Source organism: Tursiops truncatus, chromosome 4 (assembly GCF_011762595.2).
Source record: "Tursiops truncatus isolate mTurTru1 chromosome 4, mTurTru1.mat.Y, whole genome shotgun sequence".
In the NCBI taxonomy this organism is placed as follows: Eukaryota; Metazoa; Chordata; class Mammalia; order Artiodactyla; family Delphinidae; genus Tursiops; species Tursiops truncatus.
Genome location: NC_047037.1, coordinates 7285303 through 7312549, shown reverse-complemented (window position 1 = coordinate 7312549; position 27247 = coordinate 7285303). Strand labels below are relative to the sequence as shown.

Below are 27247 nucleotides of genomic sequence, written 5' to 3'. Positions count from 1 at the left end.
TAATTCTATTTAGCAGAACTATAACAAATCCATTCCTATCAGGGTGAGAGAGGGCTTTCACTGTTGCTGTTGAGTACTTTAAAAATATTTGCCTCTTATAAGTGAAATGAGCCACAGCAACTGCTAAGTGAACTTATTCCATGTAGGCTGAGTGTTTTTAAATCTGAGTTTTCTGTGATTTAAAAAACTTTTTTTTTTTAACATCTTTATTGGGGTATAATTGCTTTACAATGGTGTGTTAGTTTCTGCTTTATAACAAAGTGAATCAGTCATACATAAGCATATGTTCCCATATGTCTTCCCTGTTGCGTCTCCCTCCCTCCCACCCTCCCCATCCCACCCCTCCAGGCTGTCACAAAGCACCGAGCCAATATCCCTGTGCCATGCTGCTGCTTCCCACTAGCTATCTACCTTACTGCGTTTGTTACTGTGTATATGCCAATGACTCTCTCTCGCCCTGTCACAGCTCACCCTTCCCCCTCCCCATAACCTCAAGTCCGTTCTCTAAGAGGTCTGCGTCTTTATTCCTGCTTTACCCCTAGGTTCTTCATGACATTTTTTTCTTAAATTCCATATATATGTGTTAGCATACGGTATTTGTCTTTTTCTTTCTGACTTACTTCACTCTGTATGACAGACTCTAGGTCTATCCACCTCATTACAAATAGCTCAATTTCGTTTCTTTTTATGGCTGAGTAATATTCCATTGTATATATGTGCCACATCTTCTTTATCCATTCATCTGATGACGGGCACTTAGGTTGTTTCCATCTCCGGGCTATTGTAAATAGAGCTGCAATGAACATTTTGGTACATGACTCTTTTTGAATTTTGGTTTTCTCAGGGTATATGCCCAGTAGTGGGATTGCTGGGTCATATGGTAGTTCTATTTGTAGTTTTTTAAGGAACCTCCATACTGTTCTCCATAGTGGCTGAACCAATTCACATTCCCACCAGCAGTGCAAGAGTGTTCCCTTTTCTCCACACCCTCTCCAGCATTTATTGTTTCTAGATTTTTTGATGATGGCCATTCTGACTGGTGTGAGATGATATCTCATTGTAGTTTTGATTTGCATTTCTCTAATGATTAATGATGTTGAGCATTCTTTCATGTGTTTGTTGGCAGTCTGTATATCTTCTTTGGAGAAATGTCTATTTAGGTCTTCTGCCCATTTTTGGATTGGGTTGTTTGTTTTCTTGTTATTGAGCTGCATGAGCTGCTTGTAAATTTTGGAGATTAATCCTTTGTCGGTTGCTTCATTTGCAAATATTTTCTCCCATTCTGAGGGTTGTCTTTTGGTCTTGTTTATGGTTTCCTTTGCTGTGCAAAAGCTTTGAAGTTTCATTAGGTCCCATTTGTTTATTTTTGTTTTTATTTCCATTACTCTAGGAGGTGGGTCAGAAAGGATCTTGCTGTGATTTATGTCATAGAGTGTTCTGCCTATGTTTTCCTCTAAGAGTTTGATAGTTTCTGGCCTTACATTTAGGTCTTTAATCCATTTTGAGCTTATTTTTGTGTATGGTGTTAGGAAGTGATCTAATCTCATACTTTTACATGTACCTGTCCAGTTTTCCCAGCACCACTTATTGAAGAGGCTGTCCTTTCTCCACTGTACATTACTGCCACCTTTATCAAAGATAAGGTGTCCATATGTGCATGGGTTTATCTCTGGGCTTTCTATCCTGTTCCATTGATCTATCTTTCTGTTTTTGTGCCAGTACCATACCATCTTGATGACTGTAGCTTTGTAGTATAGTCTGAAGTCAGGGAGCCTGATTCCTCCGGTTCCTTCTTTCGTTCTCAAGATTGCTTTGGCTATTCGGGGTCTTTTGTGTTTCCATACAAATTGTGAAATTTTTTGTTCTAGTTCTGTGAAAAATGCCAGTGGTAGTTTGATAGGGATTGCATTGAATCTATAGATTGCTTTGGGTAGTAGAGTCATTTTCACAATGTTGATTCTTCCAATCCAAGAACATGGTATATCTCTCCATCTATTTATATCATCTTTAAAAAACATTTTTTTAATAAAATAAAACACATGTGATTAATACCATATGTGAATTAAATGATTTATTCAGAGAGCCTATCACCGTAGTGCTGGCTACATAATGGACACTTACCTCATAGGATTTGTAATGAAAATTACTGGAGGTCATGGCTGGGGAGCATTTACCAGGGTGCTCATCACAGTAAATACTTAGTGAATCGACAGCTGATAGGATGATAATAACAATGACGTTGGTTATAAGATCTCACTACTCAAAGTGTACCCCACGGGCCAGCAAGGTCCACATTACCTGGGACGTCATTGGAATGCGGAGTCTCAGGCTCCACCCAGACCTCCTGAATCAGAACCTGCAAGTTTGAGAAGCACTGATACAGAAAAACATTCTTGGAGTTCAGCAACTCGACAGAACTCATATTAGTAGGAAACCATGGGGGTTGGGAGTCACACCCAAATCAGCAAGTGCTAAGGCCAGTGCCTTTCTCTTATCCCTTAGACAGCATCTCTGACCTGGAGATGTTCAGGCTTCCTGAATCCCAGGGCAATTCTTTCTTTCATCCAAGCTGTAACTGAAAAGCTTTTCAAAAACCCATTTTTTATGTCTACCACAGTAGCAACGACATTGTAATTTTGTTTTATTTTCCACATTTTTAATTATTCAGCTGTTTTACTTGTCACCATTTAGGGAATTATTGCAAAACGTATGTCTTCAGTGCTACTGATCAATGCATATTTAGACAACTAAACAGATGTAGAATGGGTTGACTGCTTTGATAAAATTAAACATTGATGAAACGTATATTTGCACAGCAATAATGATGCTGGCATTTGTATAAATAATAGCAGATCTATTTCCCTAATCATCTAGAAAAAAAAAACAGTCGGGGCGGGGGGTTGACAGAATTACCAAATATGTCTCACTTACCAGGCAGGTCATTTTCAAGTGCAAGTTTTTTTTTTTTCATGGGAATAAAATTATGTTAATTTATAACATCTATTACCACTTTAAAATGAGAGAAGTATATTTGAGCGAAAAACAATGTGGATGAGACCTGAAGCATATTTCCTGGATATGTTATAATTTCCAGAGCTTGTTTGTACGTCCTGGAAGGTGCATGTTTTTTAAGATACTCCTCCACGGTACCATAGTTTGATTTTAGGCAAGATGTGTTTTGAACTTAAGTGATTCTATGTTACACATTTGTTTTTCACATTTCACCATCTCTGAAATTGGGATCAGTCTTATAACTGATGGCATGTCACAATTTGATTGACAGAATTTTTTTTCTTTTTTACAATCAATTGGATCTTAAAATCACTTAAATTGAAAATTAGTATCCGCAGTGAACTTAATCCTAGTCCACAGGGAACATCATAGCGAGTAAAACAAATGGGACAGAGAGGATTCATCACCCCCACCCGTATCCAAAGAAAAAGGGGAGGTGAATAAATAGAAAGAAATGAGATTAAATAAGAAACGCCTCCACGATTTCTTTTTTTCACAGAGCCGGAGAGAAAAATCATGGAAGATAAGATAATTTAGCAAAAGGGCAAGAAAGAGGAATAAGGGAGATGGAAAACAAAAAGAGAGCAAATAAAGCATCAAGATGGAAAATGTATCCAATGAGTGTACTATTTTGACCTCTATTTCCTGGGTGTGGTGTCCTGTACTAGACAGTCAATTTGCTGCTCCCTTTTCTTTATTACACACTCTGGTCAGTAGAGCTCCTAGAGGGTGAGGTGTGGGAGATGCTCCCAGCATCTCTCAGGAGGTATTTCCTCTTCTCTGGCCCATGCAGGTGGCCCATCTCCCCCCCACAGCCTCTGAACTTTCATCTCTTTCCCTGCCTCCATTTCACTCAGTCCCAAACCACCGAGAAGGTGTAAATGATTGTTACAACTTTGTTTGTTTGTTCTTTCAGGTGATATCAAGATTATCGAACAAATCTACGGTCTCACAGGTATGGCTTTTTGCCAAAGAGCAAAATATTTATCTAAAATTTGTGTGATTTCCAACAAATCTGTCTCCCCCTTGAGGATGTAGTGTATTCATTTTTGACTTCCCCTAAAGCACTTGAGAGAGACGTGGCAATGACTTTCATGAGTTTGGGAATAGAGAAAGATTGAAACTCGTGTATCTATTTAAGGATCTTAGAGCTATTGTTAAAACATCGTTTGTCACCAAAACCTGCCCAGAGTAACGAAGTCCTGGGGTATTGATCTTAGAAGAATTGAGCTTTTAAATCAGTCCCAACTTTTAAGAACCCTCCAATTTCACAGAAAACTTTCCCCCAAAACAGTAACTTGTCCGATTTATTACCTAGACCTTTATTACCAATAATCCCATGAAAGAAACACTGTAAACAGCTCCTTTTCTTGATCTGTACCCTCTTGAAGCAGAACCCCCCAACTTTCACACACATGCATACACACACACATACACATGCATACAGAGGTGCACAAATAAATCCAATTACACAGCACGTTACAAAGACGTTGTTAATGGACCGAAGATGGTTGGGGGTGGGAAGCAAACCGAATTGCTATTGAGAAACATTTTTAAAGCTCTTAAAACATCTCAGTGCTATCAACCAAGTTCCTCCCTGCCACTAGTTGTCTTTTCTCTCTCATCTCTGCAAAATCCCTCTTCAGGAACTAGCAAAACTCTCATTACATTTAAACTCTCTCAACAGGCATCCTTTCCTCATTACCTCTTTTCCGCCAGACCTTTCCCATATTCTCTTTCTCATGAAAAGAAATTTAGCCTCCTTTTGGATTTTCCCATCTGAATTCCTCACCCCACCATAGCGCTCTGAAAATGAACATCCCTTCCAAGAATACACCATCCTTAACTTTCAAAAGCAAAATCTGTATAATTAAGGCTGAAGTTCATTTGCAGTATCAAAACTACCAGAATAACAGGGGTTTCAATACAATAGATATTTATTTCTCTCTCATGGACAAGGCCGGAGGTGAGCAATATAACAGTGTCAGTAGGCCTGGAGATTTCCTCTTTCTGCTTCATGATCCTCAACATATGCCTTCCTTCTCCTCATTCTCTCAGATGGCTGCTGGAGATCCATTCATTTCATCAGTGTTCCAGACTAGAAACTAAAGCAAAGTAAAAGAGCAAGATAGATGCTCCCCTCCTTCTAGGAGCCTTCCTAAAATTTCCCTATAACCTGTCTACTGGCATACTATTATCCTAGAATTTGGCCTTATGGCCAAACCAAGTGGCAAGGGGTCCGAAAAAGGTGATCTTTGGGCAAGGTGCATTGCTAAGAGTTCTGTTAACTAAGAAAAAAGGGGAGATTATGTAAAATATCACAACATTATCTGTAGGACCTGCCCTGATGTAAATTTTGTTTTCTTTTTCTTCATGATCATCACCATCATCACAAGGGTAAGCATTTAATTAAGCACATTCAGTGCATATCACTAAGGGTGTAACTACCATTATCTAATACCTAATTTTTTCCTCACATTATTGCCAATTTACAGGTGAGGAAACCAAGGCTTTAAATAATAACATTACCTGACCAAGGTTATAGCTAGTAAGTCACAGGACTTTTAAGACTGTGTGATCAAAAACACATGCATTCCACCACTAGACTTTATTCTGCTTTCCTTTTAGTCAAGACACGTTTAGTCAAGACTCATTCGTGAGTTTGAAATGACCATCCCAGCAAGATGTCATGAGCAAAATTAGAGACTCCTTTGACTGTGGGGATAAAACCTCATTGCCCTCATGGGAGCATTCATGAGAAAGATGAGAGGGAAAGGAAGAGATGGGTCAGAGAGAAGGAAAAGATCTGTGGTTGAATTTTGTGGCCATGTATACACAGGTGAATCCAGTGACACAAGGGAGGAGGGTGTTTCTATACCAATGGCCTGAAGAAAGTAACAGGTACTCCTCCTGCACAGAGGCTGCATGTGGGGCTGGGTATTTAATAATAATAAATTTGGGTATTGTCTGCAGTGATGGTCCACGGGCTAATGAATTCTTGGTATAAATCATGTTGGCTGTCCCAGTCACAAGAGTCAGTACCTAAGCAAATTGTCCAAGGTGCCAAGCATGGAAGTGTGAAAATTAAATGAACTTGTAGAAGTACAAACATCTTATAGGTTACTAGTCAGAAGATTCTGTTAGAGCCAAGGGAGCCTCCTTGAAACAAAGGAATGGTTAAATTGCCAATGCAAATGTAAACAGAAGTCCAATTAGAGAATGTACTCACTGATTTTAATTTCTGTGATAAGTTCGCCCTGTTGTATATTTAGCTGGGTGAGCTCACTTTTCTGTTCTACAATACTAGTATACAAATGTTCCTCTGCAATTCCACATGGGTCCATCTTTTGTTAAAAGCACAGAATTTAAAATTCTGTGAAGAAAAAAAAACAAATAAAAGCAAAACCATAACTCTTGAATAAAGAACTAATAGCTTTACCATTAATTAAAATAATCACATCGTTGGAAAGATGAGTCTAATAATTCCATTTCCTCAAGAAATTTTGACCCATAAGATTAAAATACAGGGCTTCCCTGGTGGCACAGTGGTTGAGAATCCGCCTGCCAATGCAGAGGACACGGGTTCGAGCCCTGGTCTGGGAAGATCCCACATGCCGCAGAGCAACTGGGCCCGTGAGCCACAGCTACTGAGCCTGCACTTCTGGAGCCTGTGCTCCGCAACAAGAGAGGCCATGACAGTGAGAGGCCCGCGCACCGCGATGAAGAGTGGCTCCCACTCACCACAACTAGAGAAAGCCCTCGCACAGAACTGAAGACCCAACAAGCCAATTAATTAATTAATTAATTTTAACAAAAGATTAAAATACAAAAAAAAAACCTTCCTAAGTGAACTGATCATTTTATTTTACAGCTATGGCCTCAACTAAATGGGTGAATGGGCCTGTCAGTCACTACAGATTCAAGTTCATTTTTTTGTTACATATATATATATATATATATATATATATCATTATAACTGTTACAATAAAATTCATATACCAATAAAACAACTATTTATTGAGATGAAGTAATAACCATGACAGCTCATGACATATAAATAGTATTCTTAGGTCTTTTCAGTTTATTTTTATTATGAATTATTGATAAGCAGGTATAAATGATTGTATCCTCAAAAGAAACTGAGGCACAGAAAAATGAACTGACTTTTTGGAGCAGGGAGGCCATGTCTGGGGCAGAGCAAGAAACACATACTCTTAGAGTGACTCTGTTGAGGGCCATCAGCTTAGCCTTTGCTACCTTGTCTGCCCTGCCCCTTCATTATCCCCTCCGTCATCCTTTCCCATCCTCTCCTTTGCTTCTCCTAAGCCTGTAAGGTTGAAGGAGCCCAGGCAGGAATCCTACAGGAGAGTTTGCAAAACTCTCCCTTTCCTTTCCTAAGGCTCTTCGAGGTGAGAGGATCAAATGGTTTGCTGTACTTCCTGCCACCTGACTTGTGAGAACAAGGAGAGCTGAGGACACTTCTGATCTTCGTTCATCTATGATCCAAAATAGGAAAGAGTTTTATTCTCAAAGATAATATAATTTTGCTGGTTGATCTCCACATAAAGTTCCACTGAGGACCCTGTAACTTTAAAATATCAAGGCCCAATTATGCTAAGTGAAATCAGTCAGACAGAGAAGGACAAATACTGTATGAGATCACTTATATGTGGAATCTAAAAACTACAACAAACTAGTGAATATAACCAAAAAGAAGCAGACTCACAGACACAGAGAACAAACTAGTGGTTATCAGTGGGGAGAGGGAAGGGGGAGGGGCAAGATACAGGTAGGGGAGTAAGAGGTACAAACTACTGGGTATAAAATAAGCTACAGGGAGATGTTGTACAACACAGGGAATATAGCCAATATTTTATAATATCTATAAATGGAGTATAACCTGTAAAAATTGTGAATCACTATACTATACACCTGTAACATATAATATTGTATATCAACAATACTTCAATAAAAATAAAATGATGAGGATACCTGAAAAATGAAATAAATAAATTAAATAAACTATCAAGGCCCAAGACTTTGCAGTAAAATTAAAAAAATGTCTTATTCCTAAAAACATGCCATCATATGCTATTATAAATGACAGGCTGATTAAAACCTCAATGCAAACCTGATCAACTGTACCTTTTACATAGCTCACACCAAGAGTTTAAAAGGCCAAGAGAAGGACTGTGGGCTAACACCGGGAAAGCAGAGAGAGTAAACCTAGCCGAGATCAGAAATGGGGAGATTTTTAACATCTTTTATTGAAATATAGTTGATTTACAATGTTGTATTAGTTTCAGGTGTACAGTAAAGTGATTGAGATATATATATATATATATATATATATATATATACATATATATATGTATATATCCTTTTTTAACATTCTCTTCCATTATAAGTTATTACAAGATATTGAATCGAGTTCCCTGTGCTATATAGGAGGTCCTTGTTGGTTATCTATTTTATATATAGCAGTGTGTATATTTTAATGCCGAACTCCTAATTTATCCCTCTACCCCCCTCCCCTTGGGTAATCTTAAGTTTGTTTTCTATGTCTGTGAGTCTATTTCTGTTTTGTTTAAAATTTTTATTGGAGCATAGTTGATTTACAGTGTTGTGTTAGTTTCAGGTGTACAGCAAAGTGAATCATTCTTTTTCAGATTCTTTTCCCATGTAGGTTATTACAGAATATTGAGTAGTGTTCCCTGTGCCAGACAGTATGAGAGACTTTGAACAGCTGAATAAATAAGAGCAAAATCTGTGAGGCTTAAAGGCTCTAGGGGATCTGACTTTGTTCAGATGGGCCCTGCAGCATGAATGATATGCCTCTCAAGAAGTCTTCACAATCTGTACTCATCTATATTATCCTCCGATTTAGCCAGAGCCCAAGGGAAATGGCAGCATCAAGAAGAGACTCCCATCCATTGTGGAAGACGAGGAAGAGGAAGAGAACCGGGAGGAGGAGGAGACTGCATCCCTCTCCCCCATCTACACTAGGGGATCTTCCTCTTCCCGTAGCAAGAGGCCTGGAAGCAGTAAGAGCTATCTCGGCTTAAGCCTGAAGCAGCTGGCCTCGGGAACAGTGCCATTTCACTCACCTGTCAGAGTTTCCAGTTCCAATTCCCCCAAAAGCAAACAGGAAGCCGACGCCCCTAACCATGGTAAAAGAAAAGAGAAGAACTTGAAATTGCAACTTTCAGCTTTGAACAATGCTGGACCCCCAGACCTCAGTCCAAGGTGAGAGTTCACATCATAGAATTCTTTCCCAGGTGAAACTGGCTGCCTTGTAGTCAGACTAGTACCTGGCTAGTAAATGAGTCAGCCTTCTAGGCCTTTCTGCCGTGCAGGTTCCTAGCCTCGATGCTTCAGCTTCCCTAAATGTTTGTGCGCCATTTTTGACTCTACGTGGAGGTGTGTGCAAGATGAGAATAAATCATTTTAGTCACATTCTCAAAAGGGTCCATTACATGTTCCAAATTCTTTCTCTTCTCCCTTTACCCATTTAGCTCTACCTATTTTTATAGATGTATATTTCTACATTGTAATTTTATAACTTATAAATTTCTAATGAAAACAAAAGAGATGGAACAAAGTCCGTATTGCTATCCCCTCAGTATCTGATCTTACCAAAAGTTTCATGAAGCAATGAGTGGAAATTATGAAGGAAGTGAAGTGCTGGTCTTCATTTCCCATAGTATTTGCTTCATTATTGTGGACGATTGAACTTATTTTTATTTCTGGTCCCTTCAGCCTGTAATATGGGATGGTTCTATTTTTTAATTTTAAAAAAATTCACTTTAGGATCAACTAAAAGTGATTGAAACAGTGAAAAATTCTGAGTCAGAAAATGTGAAGAGTAGGCTATGGTGCGTAACAGCTCAGTAAAAAATAGACATGAAAAAAACATATTGAGTGATTCCTAGTCTCATGTACTCGGCTAGGTAATTTTGCATTTACTATTACATTTAGTCTTTTCAGGAATCGTCTAAAGTAGCTTGTATTATCTCTACTATAAAGTTGTAAGAAGTGTTAAGTATTTTGAAGGTTACATATTTTGTCCAAAATCTCAGAAATTTGAGTTCTGAAATGTAGATTCAAATTCTGTTGTTCTGCTTATAAGGCAAGAGTTGTTTCTGATATACTACATATTTAGTTAGTCATTTGAAGAACACAACTTATCCATTTAGAGAAAATATTAAGGGGAAAATAAGCAAAACAGGGTTAATGAAAAGTAGGTGGATATTAAATGTTCAGGAATTCAGTTGGAGATGGTAATTTGAAAACATCCCTTAATTCTTCTCCTTCCTAAAATTTCTCTAAAATGAAAAATACTAAATTATAAAAAGGGGGAAAATGTATGAGAGCTGGAAAAGAAAGTTTCATGTACAACTTATTCTACACTTACGAAAAAACATATTTTATTTTATATCTAGAAAAAGATTTTGAGAACACACCAAGATGTTAAGGGTAGTGGTGAATGACAGTTGATTTTTCTTTTCAGATTTTTGCTACCTTTATGTTTACATTTTCTCCAATAAATTCATCTTTTTTAAAAAATAATGAGTGTGTTAGATATTATTTACCAAGGAAAGAAGATTAGCTAGAGTCCTAATAGTCAGTTAAATATAATTCTTCAACTCTCACTTCAGAGTTTTGTCCACGTCCAGAGCAAAGATGTTTTCAAAGTTATTTTCTGCAATTCTGTAAACATTACGTTAAAACTCTTTAATTCTGGATAGAGTAGTGAATTAATATAAATTTAGATAAGAGAACTTCTGTAGCTTAAGGTTTTGAATCTGAGAATAAATGAGTCTAAGATCTATAGCATTGCTGTTCAATAGAAATGTAGCATGAGCTAAAATTGTGAGCCACATGAGTAATTTTAAATGTTACAGTAGCCACATCTTTAAAAAGTAAACACACACACATGCAATTATTTAATAATAATTTTAATAAGATATTTTATTTGACTCAATATGCCCCAAATACTAGCATTTCAAATATTAAAAATTACTAATTAAATAACTTACATTTTTTACTAAAATCTTCAAAATCCAGTGTGTATTTTATAGTTACAGCACATCTCTTTTTGCACATTTCAGGTGCTCAATGGCCGTATAAGGCTAATGGCTACCATATTGGATAGCCCAGCTCTAGAGTGTCTAGAATTTAGAAATTTAACACACAATTTTTCAAGTCTTCTAGGAATACTGGAACCCATGAATATAAATACGCAACTAGCCAATACTTGTTATTTTAAACAGGGTTGTTGATGGAATTGAAGATGGAAACTGCAGTGAGGAAAGCCAGTCTTTTGACTTTGGCTCTGAACGAGTCAGACCGGAGCCCCGAATTTCTCCTCCTCTTGGAGGTAAGCTCTATATTTAGTCTTCTCTCAAGGGGTGATATGTCTTTACAACTTGTAATGTTTGGTATAGGCACTTTTTTGCCTTCCCATTCTCGGGGTATTCTCCATGTGATGGAACTTAACCAAAGCCACAAAGTAATTTCACTTGAGTCTGTGCCACCTCCAAGTTATTAAGATAGCATTTGTAATGGTTCCTCTATCCAGGCTCGACATCCTGCAGCTTACCAGCCCAGGTAAATGGTGTGTCAGGAGGAGACTCAAATTTCTGCTCTTCATCAGAGGGTAACCATGTTTTCCTATTATAAATGCAGACTAATCCACAGAAACAACATTACCCAAAGGAAATGCTGTGTTGGGTGTAGACTGTAGGAACATTGGTTATACTTAACCAATTTATTGGGTAAGTGGTTAAGTACTTGCAGTTTGCCAGGGATAAATATCTTCAGAAGTATGTAAGAATATCGGAAATGATGGGGAATTATATGAAGTACTACCCTCTAGGGATGGTGAATTAATGTAAAGTACCCCAAAACCTAGCCCAGGCTCCTCTCTCTCCGTTTCATTCTTGAGTTCATTGCCCACAAAAGAATTTGTCAGCATGATGAAGGCCAGAAATGACAACTTCTAAAAGAAGACGCACCTGTAGCTGATAGAGAATAATGAACATAGGCGATCCCAAACAGTCACCAGATGCAAGGCAGATCCTTGTGTCAGGATCTCCTGCTAATTGGTGAATCCTTCCATGGGCAAAGCCAAGCCCAATAAAGACTTCTGAATGTACAGCTCTGGGGGTATGTCTCCATTTGGTAGAATACCAGTCTTCTATCAATCAACAGTTCTTCCCAGCAGTCATCTGGGAAGATGGAAGAGTAAGACTCCATAGTAGGACAATGGTGGGAGGTGGGAAGGTGAGGAGAGGAATGCAGATGTTAGTCAACAATCATGATTCATCCATGTAATGGACTTATATCTGCTCTGGGCAAGAAGCACAGAAATCATAGTTCTTGTCAGCCAGATGTGAGCATTTGCTATGGAAGCTGACGGTGGGTCCCAATTGGAAGTTTTCCTTGTTGGCTCACAGGACGTCATCATGCCATCCACCTAGTATTTCTGGTCCTGCCACCCCCCTTAGCCTCCTCTTCTCCCTTTTCCCAACATCTACCCCAATACTCATCCATTCAAGCAACAAATATTCTTGACTTTACCTCCTAAATATCTCTCAGTTATGTCTGAGACTTTCTATCCTTCCTTCCACCACCCTTTTCCCTGCCACATTCACTCTTGCCTGCACTGCTTCCAAAGTCACTTCTGTTTTCACACTGTTCTCCATACAGAGAGAACTTTTAAAAAAAAATACAAATTTATTCTTATTACGCTATTCCTATGCTTAAAATCCTGAGATGGATTCCTACTGCCCTTAGTATGAAATCCACACCTATTGCATAATTGCTTTTTTTTAAAAATAAATTTATTTATTTATTATTTTTGGCTGCATTGGGTCTTCATTGCTGTGCGTGGGCTTTCTCTAGTTGCAGTGAGCGGGGGCTACTTTTCATTGCAGTACACGGGCTTCTCATTGTGGTGGCTTCTCTTGCTGCAGAGCACGGGCTCTAAGCGTGGGGGCTACAGTAGTTGTGACGCACGGGCTTAGTTGCTCCATGGCATGTGGGATCTTCCCAAACCAGGGCTCGAACCTGTGTTCCCTGCATTGGCAGGCAGATTCTTAACCACTGCACCACCAGAGAAGCCCCATAATTGCTTTTTCAATGCTCTTTTCCCAGCTAGACTCAAAGCCCCATGAAGGTCAATATATTTTCTTTATTTCTGTCTCATCTAAAGGAGGCTTAGCCTGTTGTAGGTGATCTCTTATCATTCATTGAATGAATAGATTAACTTTGAAAAATATCTCAGCAAAAGGAGCTTTTACTACTCTGACACTTTGGATTGTTTTGAGCGACTTTTTTCTCCCACAGGCAAATTTTCTACACATAACTGACCAGAATTAGGATAGTCATCATGATATATATACACGACATATATAGATATAGATATCTCTGTATATCAAATCCCTTCCACTCTAGCTAGCAATGATTCATCTGTGCTTCTTGCTCCTGACAGATATGAAATGTATTTGTAAAAGTAAGGTAGAGAAAAAGTGGAGATGAGAGACCCGGGAAATGGGAGAAATCGCCTTTTAGAGCAACATTGGAAGAGACAGAAAGCCTGCAGTGGGGATGAGCAGATTTAATAGAGGTAGGAGGAAAATGTTCTCATGGGTACAGGACTCAAAATCTGGAAAGGGAAGAGAGGAGAAAAGAACATCTCTTTTCTATGGCTTGGACACTGGCTGTGATATATTTTTGGAAAACGGTCAAAGAAGAGAACATGTGCCATTTGGGCACATGGTAGGACTGTGTTCAGGAGAAGGGGAGGGTGGCCATGGACACATCCAGTAAGTGTGGCCTCAGTCACCACCATGCTGTGTGCCTAGTTCCAAAGAGCTCACCAGGTGCCATCCAGAGGAGAACTAGGGAGACAGAAGCTACAGTGCACCGACATCAGGAAAGGTTGAAGGCAGCTTGGGCTTCCTTCCTTGTTCTAACTGCCCCAGTCCTGAAATATGAGGTTTATTCCTGAAGGACTCATTCTGCGTGTGTGTCACTTTCCAGACCCAGAGATTGGAGCTGCTGTCCTCTTCATCAAAGCAGAGGAGACCAAGCAGCAGATAAACAAACTCAACAGCGAGGTATGGAGCTTTGCCTTTCTCTGGTCATGTTGGAGTGGTGAGAGGGGAGGGAAATCCTAGTCACCAGCAGAAGTGGTATAATATAGTCATGATGAGTATGCGCTCTGGTGTCTGGTGACAAATATGGATGAATTCCCACTCAGCCTCCTGTGAGTATTAGTCACTTACCTTCTCTCAAGCTCTATTTCCCCGTGGGTAGCAAAGAGATAGTAGTCATCCCCACCTTATGGCCCATTTGTGAAATTAAATGAAATAAGCTAGGTAAATTATTTAACCTACAGGAAAGACTAACTAAATGATTATTATAATTGGTGTCATAAATGTATTGATACTTGGTTTAATTGGTGCTTTGTCACTTTTCTCAAGTACTTTAATTTTTAATGAGTTAAAGCAAGATCATTTGTCCACAGATGAATCAAAAGTAATGAATCAGAGTAATCAAATGGCCTGAAACTCTATTCTTTTCTCTGGCCTGTATTTGCTGTGTAACTTTGAGCACTTTAGCTCTTTAGATCTTACCATCTCTCCGTGTAAAATAAGGTAATTTCTTTAAAAACTTTATTGAGGTATATTGTACGTATCATAAAATTCACTTATTTCAAGTGTATAGTTTAATGATTTTTACTATCTTTATTGAGTGGTTCAACCATCCCCACCTGAGTTTTAGAGTATTTTTCCTCCCTAAAGAGATCTCTCACACCCATTTATGATTAATCTCTGTTCCCACATCCAGCCCTAGGCAACCACTTATCTACTTTCTGTTTCTATAAATTTGTCTTTTCTGTATGTCTCATATAAATAGAGAAGGTAATTTCTGAATCAGTCTTTTAATTTGGATGTCCCCCTAAAATTAAATTTAAAAAAAAATAGATTTTGAGACAATGATTTGGATGCAGATAGTTTCTTTGGGAGGTGATCCAGGAAGCAAGGTGAAGGAGTAAAGGAATAAGACAGGAAAGAAAGGAAAACAAGTAAATAAGTGTGTGTTAATGAGATCATTCACTCTGTAGGCAATTGGGGCTCGATCCTGCTAGGGGGACACTGAGAGACTGTGTAGGGCAACTAAGAATTGTTCTTCCATGAGACAAGTAAAAGGAGTTGAGGGTGGCTTCTGAGAGGTTACCTTCAGGCTTAGCTGCAGAAGACACTAGAAGGATCCTTCAGACAGGAATATGCAGGAAGACCCAGCTGTCTGTGGTGAACATCCAGGTAGACCTAGGCCAAGTTCAGTGAGCAGACACAGACAGGGTAATAGGGCTGAAATTTTAGATTCTCTGATGAGGTCTTTATGGAAAATGTAACCAACTGATGATATTGATGAGATTTGAAAAAAATGAAATTCACGTAATCATAATTGCTTTCCAATTACCTGTAATAATGGAAAACTGGGCAGCTTGTCATAAAGTCTATAGGGTGTTTTTGTTAATAAATTTATTTATTTCATTTATTTTATTTTTGGCTGTGTTGGGTCTCCGTTGCTGCGTGTGGGCTTTCTCTACTTGCTGCAAGCAGGGGCTACTCTTCATTGAGGTGCGTGGGCTTCTTATCATGGTGGCTTCTCTTGTTGCAGAGCACGGGCTCTAGGCGCACGGACTTCAGTAGTTGTGGCTCATGGACTCCAGAGCACAGGCTCAGTAGTTGTGGCGCACGGGCTTAGCTGCTCCACGGCATGTGGGATCTTCCCGAACCAGGGCTCAAACCCGTGTCCCCTGCATTGGCAGGCGGATTCTTAACCACTGCACCACCAGGGAAGCTCAAGCCTATAGGTTTTTGTTCAACGTGTGTTCCATCAGCTTAGTGAAGATTTGTGCTTTACTGCCCTCTCTCATTCGGAGTCTACACTTTCTGGAAGTGAGATGGTTGCCAACAAGAAGTAAGAGGGCCAAAGGGCAGACTAACAAAATAGGAAAAGAAAAACTAACTGGATTGAAACTGCTTAAATCACGAGGACTTGGCCATATGTGAGATCACCCAAATAATCTCATTAAAAATACACCAAAAAAAAAAATACACAGAAGAACAAAAAGAAAACAAACTAAACACTCTTTTGGGCACCTGGACATCAACTTTTGTGTATGTGTGGTTTAAGAGTGCTTTATTATTGTGGGGTTTTTTGTTGTTGGGTTTTTTTTTTTTGGATAGCAACTTTTTATTAAACAATTTTCTTTAAGATATTGTTCTCAGATAAAATCACACATTAATACCACTTGAATTATCAATATTTTCCCTCACATTTGAGTTTATTTAATGGTTTTAGGAACTGACTGACCAATATCTTAGCTGAAACACAGAAGTTAGTAATTAGTCTGGGAAAAAAAAAATGTGTTGGTAGCTTCAATGTTCACCTTCCCTAAGTTCAGGTTTTTCCTCTATTAAATGGTAATGATAAAATCTGTCATAGAGGAGTGTGGTTAAGGACTTAATACCATATGTAAAGCACCAAACATGGTGGTCAAATGCTCATTCTCTCCTCATACAAGGTCATGCTTCTAATCAACAAATGTGACTCTCAAGTTAGTCCCCCCTGCTACCCAACAGTGCCCCGTGCAGAGTAATAGGAGAGAGAATTAGTCAATGTATATGGAATAAAATGAAAATGAATGGACTTAAGGGAAACATATTTGATCATGAAAATGAGACTGCTTTCACCTGAGACTTCCTTTTGCTATGAAGATGCTCACTATAAAATTAGAATAGGGACTTCCCTGGTGGCACAGTGGTTAAGAATCTGCCTGCCAGTGCAGGGGACATGGGTTTGAGCCCTGGTCTGGGAAGATCCCACATGCCACTGAGCAACTAAGCCTGTGGGCCACAACTACTGAGCCCGCCTGACACAATTACTGAAGCCCACTCACCTAGAGCTCATGCTCTGCAACAAGAGAAGCCACTGCAATGAGAAGCCCATGCACCGCAAGGAAGAGTAGCCCCTGCTCACCGCAACTAGAGAAAGCCACGCGCAGCAACGAAGACCCAATGCAGCCAAAAATAAATAAAAAATTTATTTTAAAAAATTACAATAAAAAATGATAGGGTAAAAATTTTACATTTCAGTGCCTCTTATTTTAACTAAATAATTTGATGTAAAAGTGTCACCGATTTACTGTAAAGTACACTTATTCTGTAACATTTAAGTTGATTTAAGGGCAAGGAGACCCAGTATGCCAGTTAACAATGCTTAACCATTATGTGACATTACACTAAACGTTTAAGTGGTAAAATGATATTAAAACTAGGCAGAAGACAACCTGCCAAACTTAACAGAAAGGTAATCACAGGCAAATTTCAAACTGAGAAAATGCGATGGCTTATTAAATCATCCTTAGCAGAGTACACTTTGGCTGGAGTGCTCTAATTGCCACTTGTTAACATTTTATTTTGTAGGTACATAAAGGAGCCAGTTAATATTAGGCCACTTTATTCCAACTTGAGTCTTAACTATATTAAGGAGAATGAAAATGTTTCATGTATATAATACATGCCTAAACAAAAAAATAAATGAGTTTTGTAGAAACAACTTATATTGACTTTTCTGAGAGAGAAGTCTGGCTTCTCATACTATTTATTAACTCCGTTTTTAAAACAACTTTATTGAGGTATAATTAACGTGTCATAGAATTCATCCTTTGAAAGTGTACACCTCGGGACTTCCCTGGCGGTCCAATGGTTATGACTCTGTGCTTGTATGGCAGGGAGTGCAGGTTTGATCCCTGGTCAGGGAACTAAGATCCCGCAAGCCAGACAGCGTGGCCAAAATAAATAAATTAATTAATTAATTAGTTAAAGCATACACTTGAGGGCTTTTAGTATATTCCTAGACTTGTGCATGCATCACCATAATAAATTTTAGAACATCTTGTTTCCCCACAAAGAAGCTTTGCACCACACAGCCATCACCCCTAATGCCAGTGGCTCCCCGTCTTCAGCCCCAGGCAACCACTAAGCTACACTATGTGCCTGTAGATTCGCCCACTCAGGCCATTTTATATAAATGGAATCATACAATATGGTCTTTTGTGACTGGCTTTTTTCACTTAGTGTAATATTTTCGAGGTTTTCATCTCACATTGTTGCATACCAGTACTTTATTCCTTTTTACTGCCAAGTAATATTTCATTATATAGATATAGCACATTTTGTTTATTCATTCATCACTTGATGGGCATTTGTGTTGTAACCACTTTTTGGCTAATATGAACAATGCTACTATGAACTTTCATAAAACATTCACACAAGATTCTGTGTGCACATGTTTTAATTTCTCCTGAGTAAAGAAGAATGGCTGGTAACCCTATGTGTAAACATTTGAGGAACTGCCAGGCTGTTTCCCAAAGCAGCAGAAGAATTTTATATTTAGCAGCATATGAAGGTTCCAACCTCTCCACTTTCTCACCAACAATTTTTATTTGTTATTATCTGATTTTTTTATATAACCATTCTTGTGTGCATGAAGTGGTATCTCATGTGGTTTCCATTTGCATTTCCCTGATAGCTAATAATTTGAGCATCTTTTCATGTGTTATTGGCCATTTGTATGTCTTTGGAGAACTGTCAATTTAGATCTTCTATCCATTTTTAAATTAGGTTGTCTGTTTATTACTGAGTTGCGAGTGTTCTTTATATATTCTAGATAACAAGTTATGATGGATGTACAGTTTTCTTCTCACATTCTTTAAGTTGCCCTTTAATTTTCTTAATGTTTTTCTATAAAGCACAATTTGGTGATATCCAATTTATCTCTTTTTTCTTTTGTTCTTTGTGATGTTGAGGTCACATCTAAGAAACCATTGCCTATCCCAAGGTCATTAAGATTTATTCCTCTGTCTTCTTCTAAAGGTTTTATAGTGTGAGCTCTTACATTTAGGTCTGTGGTTTATTTTGAGTTAATTTTTGTATATGGATGATGTATGGGTCCAATTTTACTTAATTTTTTTGTGTGGATGTCTAGTGATCACATCACCATTTATTAAAAACACTAAGTTTTCCCCACTGAATTGTCTTTGTACTCTTGTGACACTCAACTTGCCATTGATATGAGGGTTTATTTCTGGACTCTCAATTCTATTCTATTGCTCTATGTGTCTATCCATTTCTTTATAAATTTCTTTCAACAATATTTTATAGTTTTCAGTGTACAAGTATTGCACTTCCTTGGTTAAATGTATTCGTAAGAGTTCTAATATTTTTTTGTCATCTTTATTGGAGTATAATTGCTTTACAAGGGTGTGTTAGTTTCTGCTGTACAACAAAGTGAATCAGCTATACATATACATATATCCCCATATCTTCTTCCTCTTGTATCTCCCTCCCACCCTCCCTATCCCACCCCTCTAGGTGGTCACAAAGCACCAAGCTGATCTCCCTGTGCTATGTGGCTGCTTCCCACTAGCTATCTACCTTACATTTGGTAGTGTATATATGTCCATGCCACTCTCTCACTTCGTCCCAGCTTACTGTTCCCCCTCCCCGTGTCCTCGAGTCCATTCTCTACGTCTGCGTCTTTATTCTTGTCCTGCCTCTAGGTTCTTCAGAATCTTTTTTTTTTGATTCCATATATATTTGTTAGCATACAGTTGTTTTTCTCTTTCTGACTTACTTCACTCTGATGACAGTCTCTAGGTCCATCCACCTCACTACAAACAACTCAATTTCGTTTCTTTTTATGGCTGAGTAATATTCCATTGTATATATGTACCATATCTTTTTTTTTTTTTTTTTTTTGAGGTACGCAGGCCTCTCACTGTTGTGGCCTCTCCTGTTGCAGAGCACAGGCTCCGTACGCACAGGCTCAGCAGCCATGGCTCACGGGCCTAGCCACTCCGTGGCATGTGGGATCTTCCCAGACCGGGGCACAAACCCGTGTCCCCTGCATCAGCAGGCAGACTCTCAATCACTGCGCCACCAGGGAAGCCCCGCCACATCTTTAGGCATTCATCTGTCAATGGACACTTAAACTGCTTCCATGTCCTGGCTATTGTAAATACAGCTGCAATAAACATTGTGGTACATGACTCTTTGAATTATGGTTTTCTCAGGGTATATGCCCAGTAGTGGGATTGCTGGGTCGTATGGTAGTTCTATTTTTAGTTTTTTAAGGAACCTCCATACTGTTCTCCATAGTGGCTGTATCAATATACATTCCCACCGACCTTGCAAGAGGGTTCCCTTTTCTCCACACCCTCTCCAGCATTTACTGTTTGTAGATTTATGGTAGTTCTATTTTTAGTTTTTTAAGGGAGTTCTAATGTTTTTGATGCTATTGTAAATGAAATTGTTTTCTTAATTTATTTTTGGATTGTTCACTTATAGTGTACGGAAATACACCTGATTTTTGCTTGCTCATCTTGTATCCTGCAACTTTACCAAACATTTTAAATAGTGCTAATAATTTGGGAGTGGGTTTTTTGGAAATTTTTTATATTAGATCATGCCATCTAGAAATAGAGATAGTTTTATTTCTCCCTTTCCAATTTAAATGCCTTTTATTACCTTTTCTTCCCTAATTGCCTTGGCTAGAACTTCCAGTACTTCACTGAATAGAAATGGAAAGAAATATCCCTCTCTCGTGCCTCCCCTTGGGAAGGAAGTCTTTGTCTTTCACCATTGAATATGATGTTAACTGTGGGTATTTCATAAATTCCCTTTTTCATGTTGAGAGAGTACCCTTGTATCCCTGATTTGTTGAGTGTTTTTATCACAAGGGGATGTTAAATTTTGTCAAATGCTTTTTCTTGCACCTATTGAGATGACCATGTGTTTGTCTGTTTTTTGTCCTTTATTCTACCGATATGGTATATTATGTTAATTAATGATTTGGGGATGGCAAACTAAACTTGCATTCTTAAAATAAATCCTCCTGGTCATGGTGTAGAATCCCTTTTAAATATTGCTGGATTCAATTTGGTAGTATTTTTTTGAGGATTTTTGCCATCTATATTCATAAATTACTGGTCTACAGTTTTCTTTTTCTTGTGATATCTTTGTCTGGTTTTCGTGTGAGAGTAATATTGGTCTCATAAAATGAGTTGGGAAGTGTTCCCTCCTCTTCTATGTTTTTAAATAGTTTGTGAAGAATTGCTATTAATGCTTGCTTAAAGGTCTGGTGAAACCATCTGGTCCTGGGCTTTTCTTTGTGGAAAGTTTTTTGATTACTAATTTAATCACTTTACTTTTATAGGTCTATTTAGATATTCTATTTCTTCTTTAGTCAGTTTTGGTAGTTTACATCTTTGTAGAAGTTTGTCAAATTCATCTGTTATCTTACTTGTTGACCTATAGCATTCAAAGTATTTCCTTATGATTCTTTTCATTTCTGTAATGTTGGTAGTAATGTCTCCTCTTTCATTCCTGATTTTAGTAATTTGAGTCATCTCTCTTTTTATTTAGGTGAAGCTTTGTCAATTTTGTTGATATTTTCAAAAAAACAGCTTTTGGTTTTGATCATTTTTCTTCATTTTTATTCTCTATTTTCATTGTTTTCTGCTCTAATCCTCATTATTTCCTTCTTCCTGCTTCCTTTGAATTTAGTTCACTTTTCTTTTTCCAGTGCCTTAAGGTGAAGTTGATTTTATATCTTTCTTCTTTTTCAATAGGCATTACCATAAATTTCTCCCTAAGCACTGCTTTAACTACATCCCATAAACTTGAGTATGTTGTGTTTTCATTTTCATTTATCTCAAATTATTTTTTAATTTCTCCTGTGATTTCTTCTTTGACCTATTGCTTATTTAGTAATGTGTGATTTAATGTCCACATACTTGAGAATTTCCCAATTTTCTTTATTACTAATTTCTAATTTCATTCCATTATATTTGAAGAACACACTTTGTATGATTTTAATCCTGTTATGTTTATTTAGGTTTACTTAATGGCATAGCATATGGTCTCACCTGGAGTATGTTCTGTGTGCGCTTGAGAAGACTGTGTATTCTGCTGTTGTTGGGTGAATATTCTATAGATGTCTGTTATGTCTATGACTGTAGGTCTGTGACGTTCAAGTTTTCTATTTCCTTGTTGATCTGCCCAGTTGTTCTATTTATTATTAAAAATGAGATATTGCAGTCTCTAACTACCATTACTGATTGTCTATTTCTCCCTTCAATTTTGACTTTTTTTGCTTCATGTATTTAGGGCTCTGTTGTTCTATATATATATATAAAATTGTTATCATTTCCTGTAAAGTTGACCACCTGTTTTACCAAATGTTTCTTCTTTATCTCTAGTAAAATTTTTAAGTCTATTTTTTCTGATATTAGTATAGCTTTTCCAGCTTTCTTATGGTTGCTGTTTGCATGATATCTTTTTTCATCCTTCTTCTTTTAACCTACTTGTATATTTGACTCTAATGTGTGTCTTCTGTTGACAGCTTATAGATGTCTTGATTTTTTTTATTCAATCTATCAATATTTGCCTTTTGATTAGATGGCTTAATTCATTCATATTTAATATTATTGATATAGTTTGATTTACATCTTCTATTTTACTTTTTATTTTCTATTTATCTCCTGTTTGCTTGTTTTCACTTACTAATTGTGGGCTTCTTACATTATCAAATATTCTTTTTTAAGATAAGTTCAAAACACTTATGATGGTTACTTAATAAAACAGGATTACATAGACCAAGGGGTAGACGTTCCTCACTTACTTTATATAATTCCAAAAACATATATAATACTTGAACATTTTTGTTCTTTTTCAGATGATTTAAAATAAAACTTAGAGAACAATTCCTCTGTGGTTAAATACATCTGGTATACTTTACTTAAAATTAACTCATATTCTTAGGGATGCACATTAGTCATTAGCATACTAAAACTCTATGAATTCTTGCAGTAAAGAAACTAAATTGTTATTTTTAGCCTGCACCGACCAAATGCATTTGCTTATGGATCACTTTAATGACAAAATAACTGTGAACATTTTGTCTCGCATTAGCATACCTTGGAATAATATGAAAAGCACCGAACTAAGGAAAAAGCCTCTTTCAGATGTTATCCAAAATTCTCACCTTCCTTTTTTACTTTATCCTATTCTGAGTTTTGTTTCGCCCCATTTTATATACTAGGGTGTATTCACGTTCTTATTTTGGGTCTCTTTTTCATGTTCCCAGAACATTCTTGATTTTTGTTTTTGCACCTGCTTAAAGTTCACTTCAAGTACAGTCTTTACCAATTGATTTCTATAAAGGTTTGTACTTCTCATATGTTGCCCAAAACATATATGTGGATATACACATATATTAACAGAGAGTGAGTGAGAGAGAGAGAGAGAGAGATTTATTATAAGGAATTGGGTCATGCAGTTAGGAAGCTGAGGAGTCACAGTTCTGCAGTTGGCAAACTGGAGACCCAGGAGAGCTGATGATGTAGTTCCAGGTCCAATCCAAAGGTCTGAAAACCAGTAGTATAAGTCTGTAAGTCCTGGTCCAAAAATCAGCAGTCTCAAGACCCGAGAAGAGCTTATGTTTCAGTTTGAATCTGAAGGCAGGAGGAGACTGACGTACCAGATCAATAGTCAGGCAGGAGGAGTTCCCTCTTAGACTTTTTGTTCTATTCAGGTCTTCAGTTGATTGAAGGAGGCCCACATACATTAGGGACAATCTGCTTTACTCAGTGTACTGATGCAAATGTTAATCTCATCCAGAAACAGCTTCACAGACACACCCAGAACAACGTTTGACCAAATGTCTGGGCACCCCATGGCCCAGTCACGTTGGTAAATAAAAGCCGTCACATCCACAAAATACCTTCTGTTTGTCAGACCAGTGGCTTTATTTCCAGTTTAAATCATTGGCCTGTTTCAATGTTCAAGCTGCTTTGGTGGGCATAATCCTTTTCCTTCTAATTTTTAAAAAAATATTCCCCTATGGCCAAGATGTTGTGGTTCTTTTCATGAGACAAAATTAAACATTTTCTCAAACTCCAGAATTTAGAAAGTGACTTTTACCTTTTATAACTTCATATATTGTAAGTTATACATATATGGGAGCAGAACCAAAATTTGGGGAAGACCAGCTCTATTCTTGACACCACTACTTTGCTGGGAATCTCACTGAGTGATTTGGAGCCCTTTGTTTCATTGACACATTAGCACACTGTTAAGAGATTTGAGAAATCTACGCATATCAACTTGGCCTCTAGCATGTTAGAGTCCAAGTTCTTGTTGCTATGGAGACTGACAGAAAAGCATCTTCTTTTCCGACACGATTGTGTTTGCATCACATTTCATAATTGGATCATAGATCATGTTCTTTAAAAATAGCTATTCCAGTTTTCTCCCTAGATCCACTATTTTCCTAAGGCTTTAAAGCATCATTTTATAATAGTCACTAAGACTATATATCCAATTTCAAATTGTGTTTTGTAACATCGACATCCTTTAACTTGTTTTAATATCTTTTAAATTTCTCATTTGCAACTTCCTCAAAAAAGTCTAGTAACTTTCTCTGAAATATTGAAGAGTCCCATTATTCTCAGATAGGCATTGTTACAGGGTAAAGTATACTGAGGTAAAAAACAAACTCCAGATCGCATTGGTTCAAATTTATTTCTTGTTCAACCAAACGCCTAATATTAGTTAGCTCGAGGGGGCACCACTACCTGGAATGTCATTGATTAGCTATGTTCCATTTGAAGAGCAGAGCACAGACAATTGTTTTGGCTCAAAAGATATACACATCATTTCTGTTTATATTTCATTAACTAGAACTAATTCCATTGGTACAATTAATTTCAAGAGATAAAAAAGTATAATTTTCTGTGTACTCCAGAAGTAACAGAAAACTAGATACTAGCAAGCACTAGTAATATCTACCACAGCACCCAAACATTAATAGGAAAATTTTGTCTCCTCTTTCCTTTGCTTAAGATTGAATGCCAATATATCCCCAATTAAATGTGTCATACAATAACCAAGCAAACACATACAGGTAATGAAATGTTTTCTGCTGAAAAACAGAGAATCTCAGTTGTTTTCTAGGTTACATTTGAGAAAGCTACCAGATAAGTTTTAAATTTGTGTCACTAGATCAGTGAAGGCTCTTTCAGTCAAATAAATAGAATAATAATAACAGGTTGTTCTTTAATTAAGAGTTGCTTTACTTAGATAAACAACAAGGACCTACTATGCAGCACAGGGAACTAAATTCAATATCTTGTAATAACCTATAATGGAAAAGAATCTGAAAAAGATTATATAAATATATATGTATGTATAACTGAATCACTTTGCTGTACACCTGAGACTAACACAACATTGCAAATCAACTATACTTCAATGAAAAGAAAGAGTTGCTTTACTACTTTCCTAAATGGCTATGAAAACTCAGGGTTCTATCAGAAATTCACACAAGGAAACCTACATGAGTAATACTCTATGGTAAATTTATTCTTTAGTCCTCTGAATTGGTGTTATCATTATATCTTTTCATCGATGGTTGATTCAACTGAAACACACTGATAGAATTGCCAGACCATCCCAATATCTGACTGTACAGTCTCTTTTCTTCCTCATCATGATCACGAATAGTACTTGACCATCAATTCTCGAAAGCAAGACATAAGCAAAGGCTATATACTTCTCTTTTTGACATAGAAAAACAAAGTCCATTTAAACTGCTGGCAAAACCATTATGCTTTTTTATTTTAATACATATGTATTGTTGATATTAGTCTTGCATTTTGTGGACACAGGTTTCTAAACTGGAATATATCCAACTAATTAATGATTTGTAGGACACTTTCTGATTATTTTCCAGTTCTCAAGCCTCTAGGCAGATTTGTAGCTCTCATGAGAGTTTTACTGATAATAAATAAGTAGATTAATTAAAATAAACCCTCAAGAATAGTGAGACTCTCTCAAAAGAAAAAAAAAATACGCCACTCAAAAGCTTGTCCTGGGGCTTCCCTGGTGGCGCGGTGGTTGGGAGTCTGCCTGCCAATGCAGGGGACATGGGTTTGGGCCCTTGTCCAGGAGGATCCCACATGCCGCGGAGCGGCTAGGCCCATGCACTCTAGAGCCTGCCAGCCGCAACTGCTGAGCCCGTGTGCCACAACTGATGAGGCCCACGTGCCTAGAGCCCATGCTCCGCAACAAGTCACTGCAACTAGAGAAAGCCCCCCCACAGCAGCGAAGACCCAATGCAGCCTAAAATAAAATAAAATAATAATTAAAAAAAAAAAAAAAGCTTGTCCTGTGAGGTGTAGACTTTAAATGCATGTAACTTTTGGAGATCAACTATTTTTGTCCTCTTTGCCTGGGAGTATTTATATATGGGCCTCTTCTCATCTTTGAATAGAGGGACTAAATGGATATGACAGTTATGTGTCCAAGTGAGACCAATGCCACATTCCAAATGAGCAATTTGCGATGAGTTGAATAAAAGGAGTATTTACAGGAGTTAGTAGAGTGTAGGGAAACCACAAAGGATGGAACAGCCCCTCCCACTCTGGGGCAGTGTCAACAGAAGTTCACTACCACTCCTTGGTCTGCGGGGCCAGAATAGAGAATGATTACAGAATCTTGAGTCAGAGAAAGCTGGATGGAGAAAGCTACGTGACAGGAGCCATGATCTTTCGTTGGTACTTTCTGTGACCTACCCACCTCAACCCTACAGGGAAGCAGCCAGAGGAACACATGCCCTGACCTCCCTCTCCTGCCTCCCTCTGATTTGATGGTGTTTTTCAATGGCCAAACCCAGCCAGAAGCCAATGAGCCTATTGATGGAGATCATACAAGCCAGCCTCCAAGGGGCAGAGTTGGTTGGAAAGTGGATCTATTTTAGAGATACAAATGGAAATATTTAGTAAAATGAGTTACTATGTATACAAACAAGTATAGGAAAATTCAAAGGAAATTAAACCATTGGTTATTAATTATTCATTCCTAGAAATTAGCCAGTTGCTGGTAACTAGTTATTAACTGCCCACTACCTGATAGTTTCAGAATTACTGGTTATTTTTTAAAAACGGACAAGGGTAATCAACCCCATACCTCCTAAAAGTTTGTAAGTTGATGCAATCTTTCAAAAACATTTAGCTCTGCCATCTTTAATTTCATTGTTAGGAAAATTAGGTTCAATAATTAATCCAATCCAACAACTACGAATGACGTTGGAA

General features: G+C 37.7%; 1 protein-coding gene across 1 annotated transcript in view; it reads left to right on the top strand.

Moving 5' to 3' along the window:
* Positions 1-27247, top strand: part of KCNH8 (potassium voltage-gated channel subfamily H member 8) — a 386943-nt gene that overhangs the window by 344392 nt on the left and 15304 nt on the right. The window contains exons 12-15 of the mRNA XM_019934429.3: positions 3929-3967; positions 8900-9258; positions 11286-11392; positions 14059-14135. Coding sequence (XP_019789988.2) covers positions 3929-3967; positions 8900-9258; positions 11286-11392; positions 14059-14135 — 582 coding nt within the window. The remainder of the gene's footprint in view (positions 1-3928; positions 3968-8899; positions 9259-11285; positions 11393-14058; positions 14136-27247) is intronic.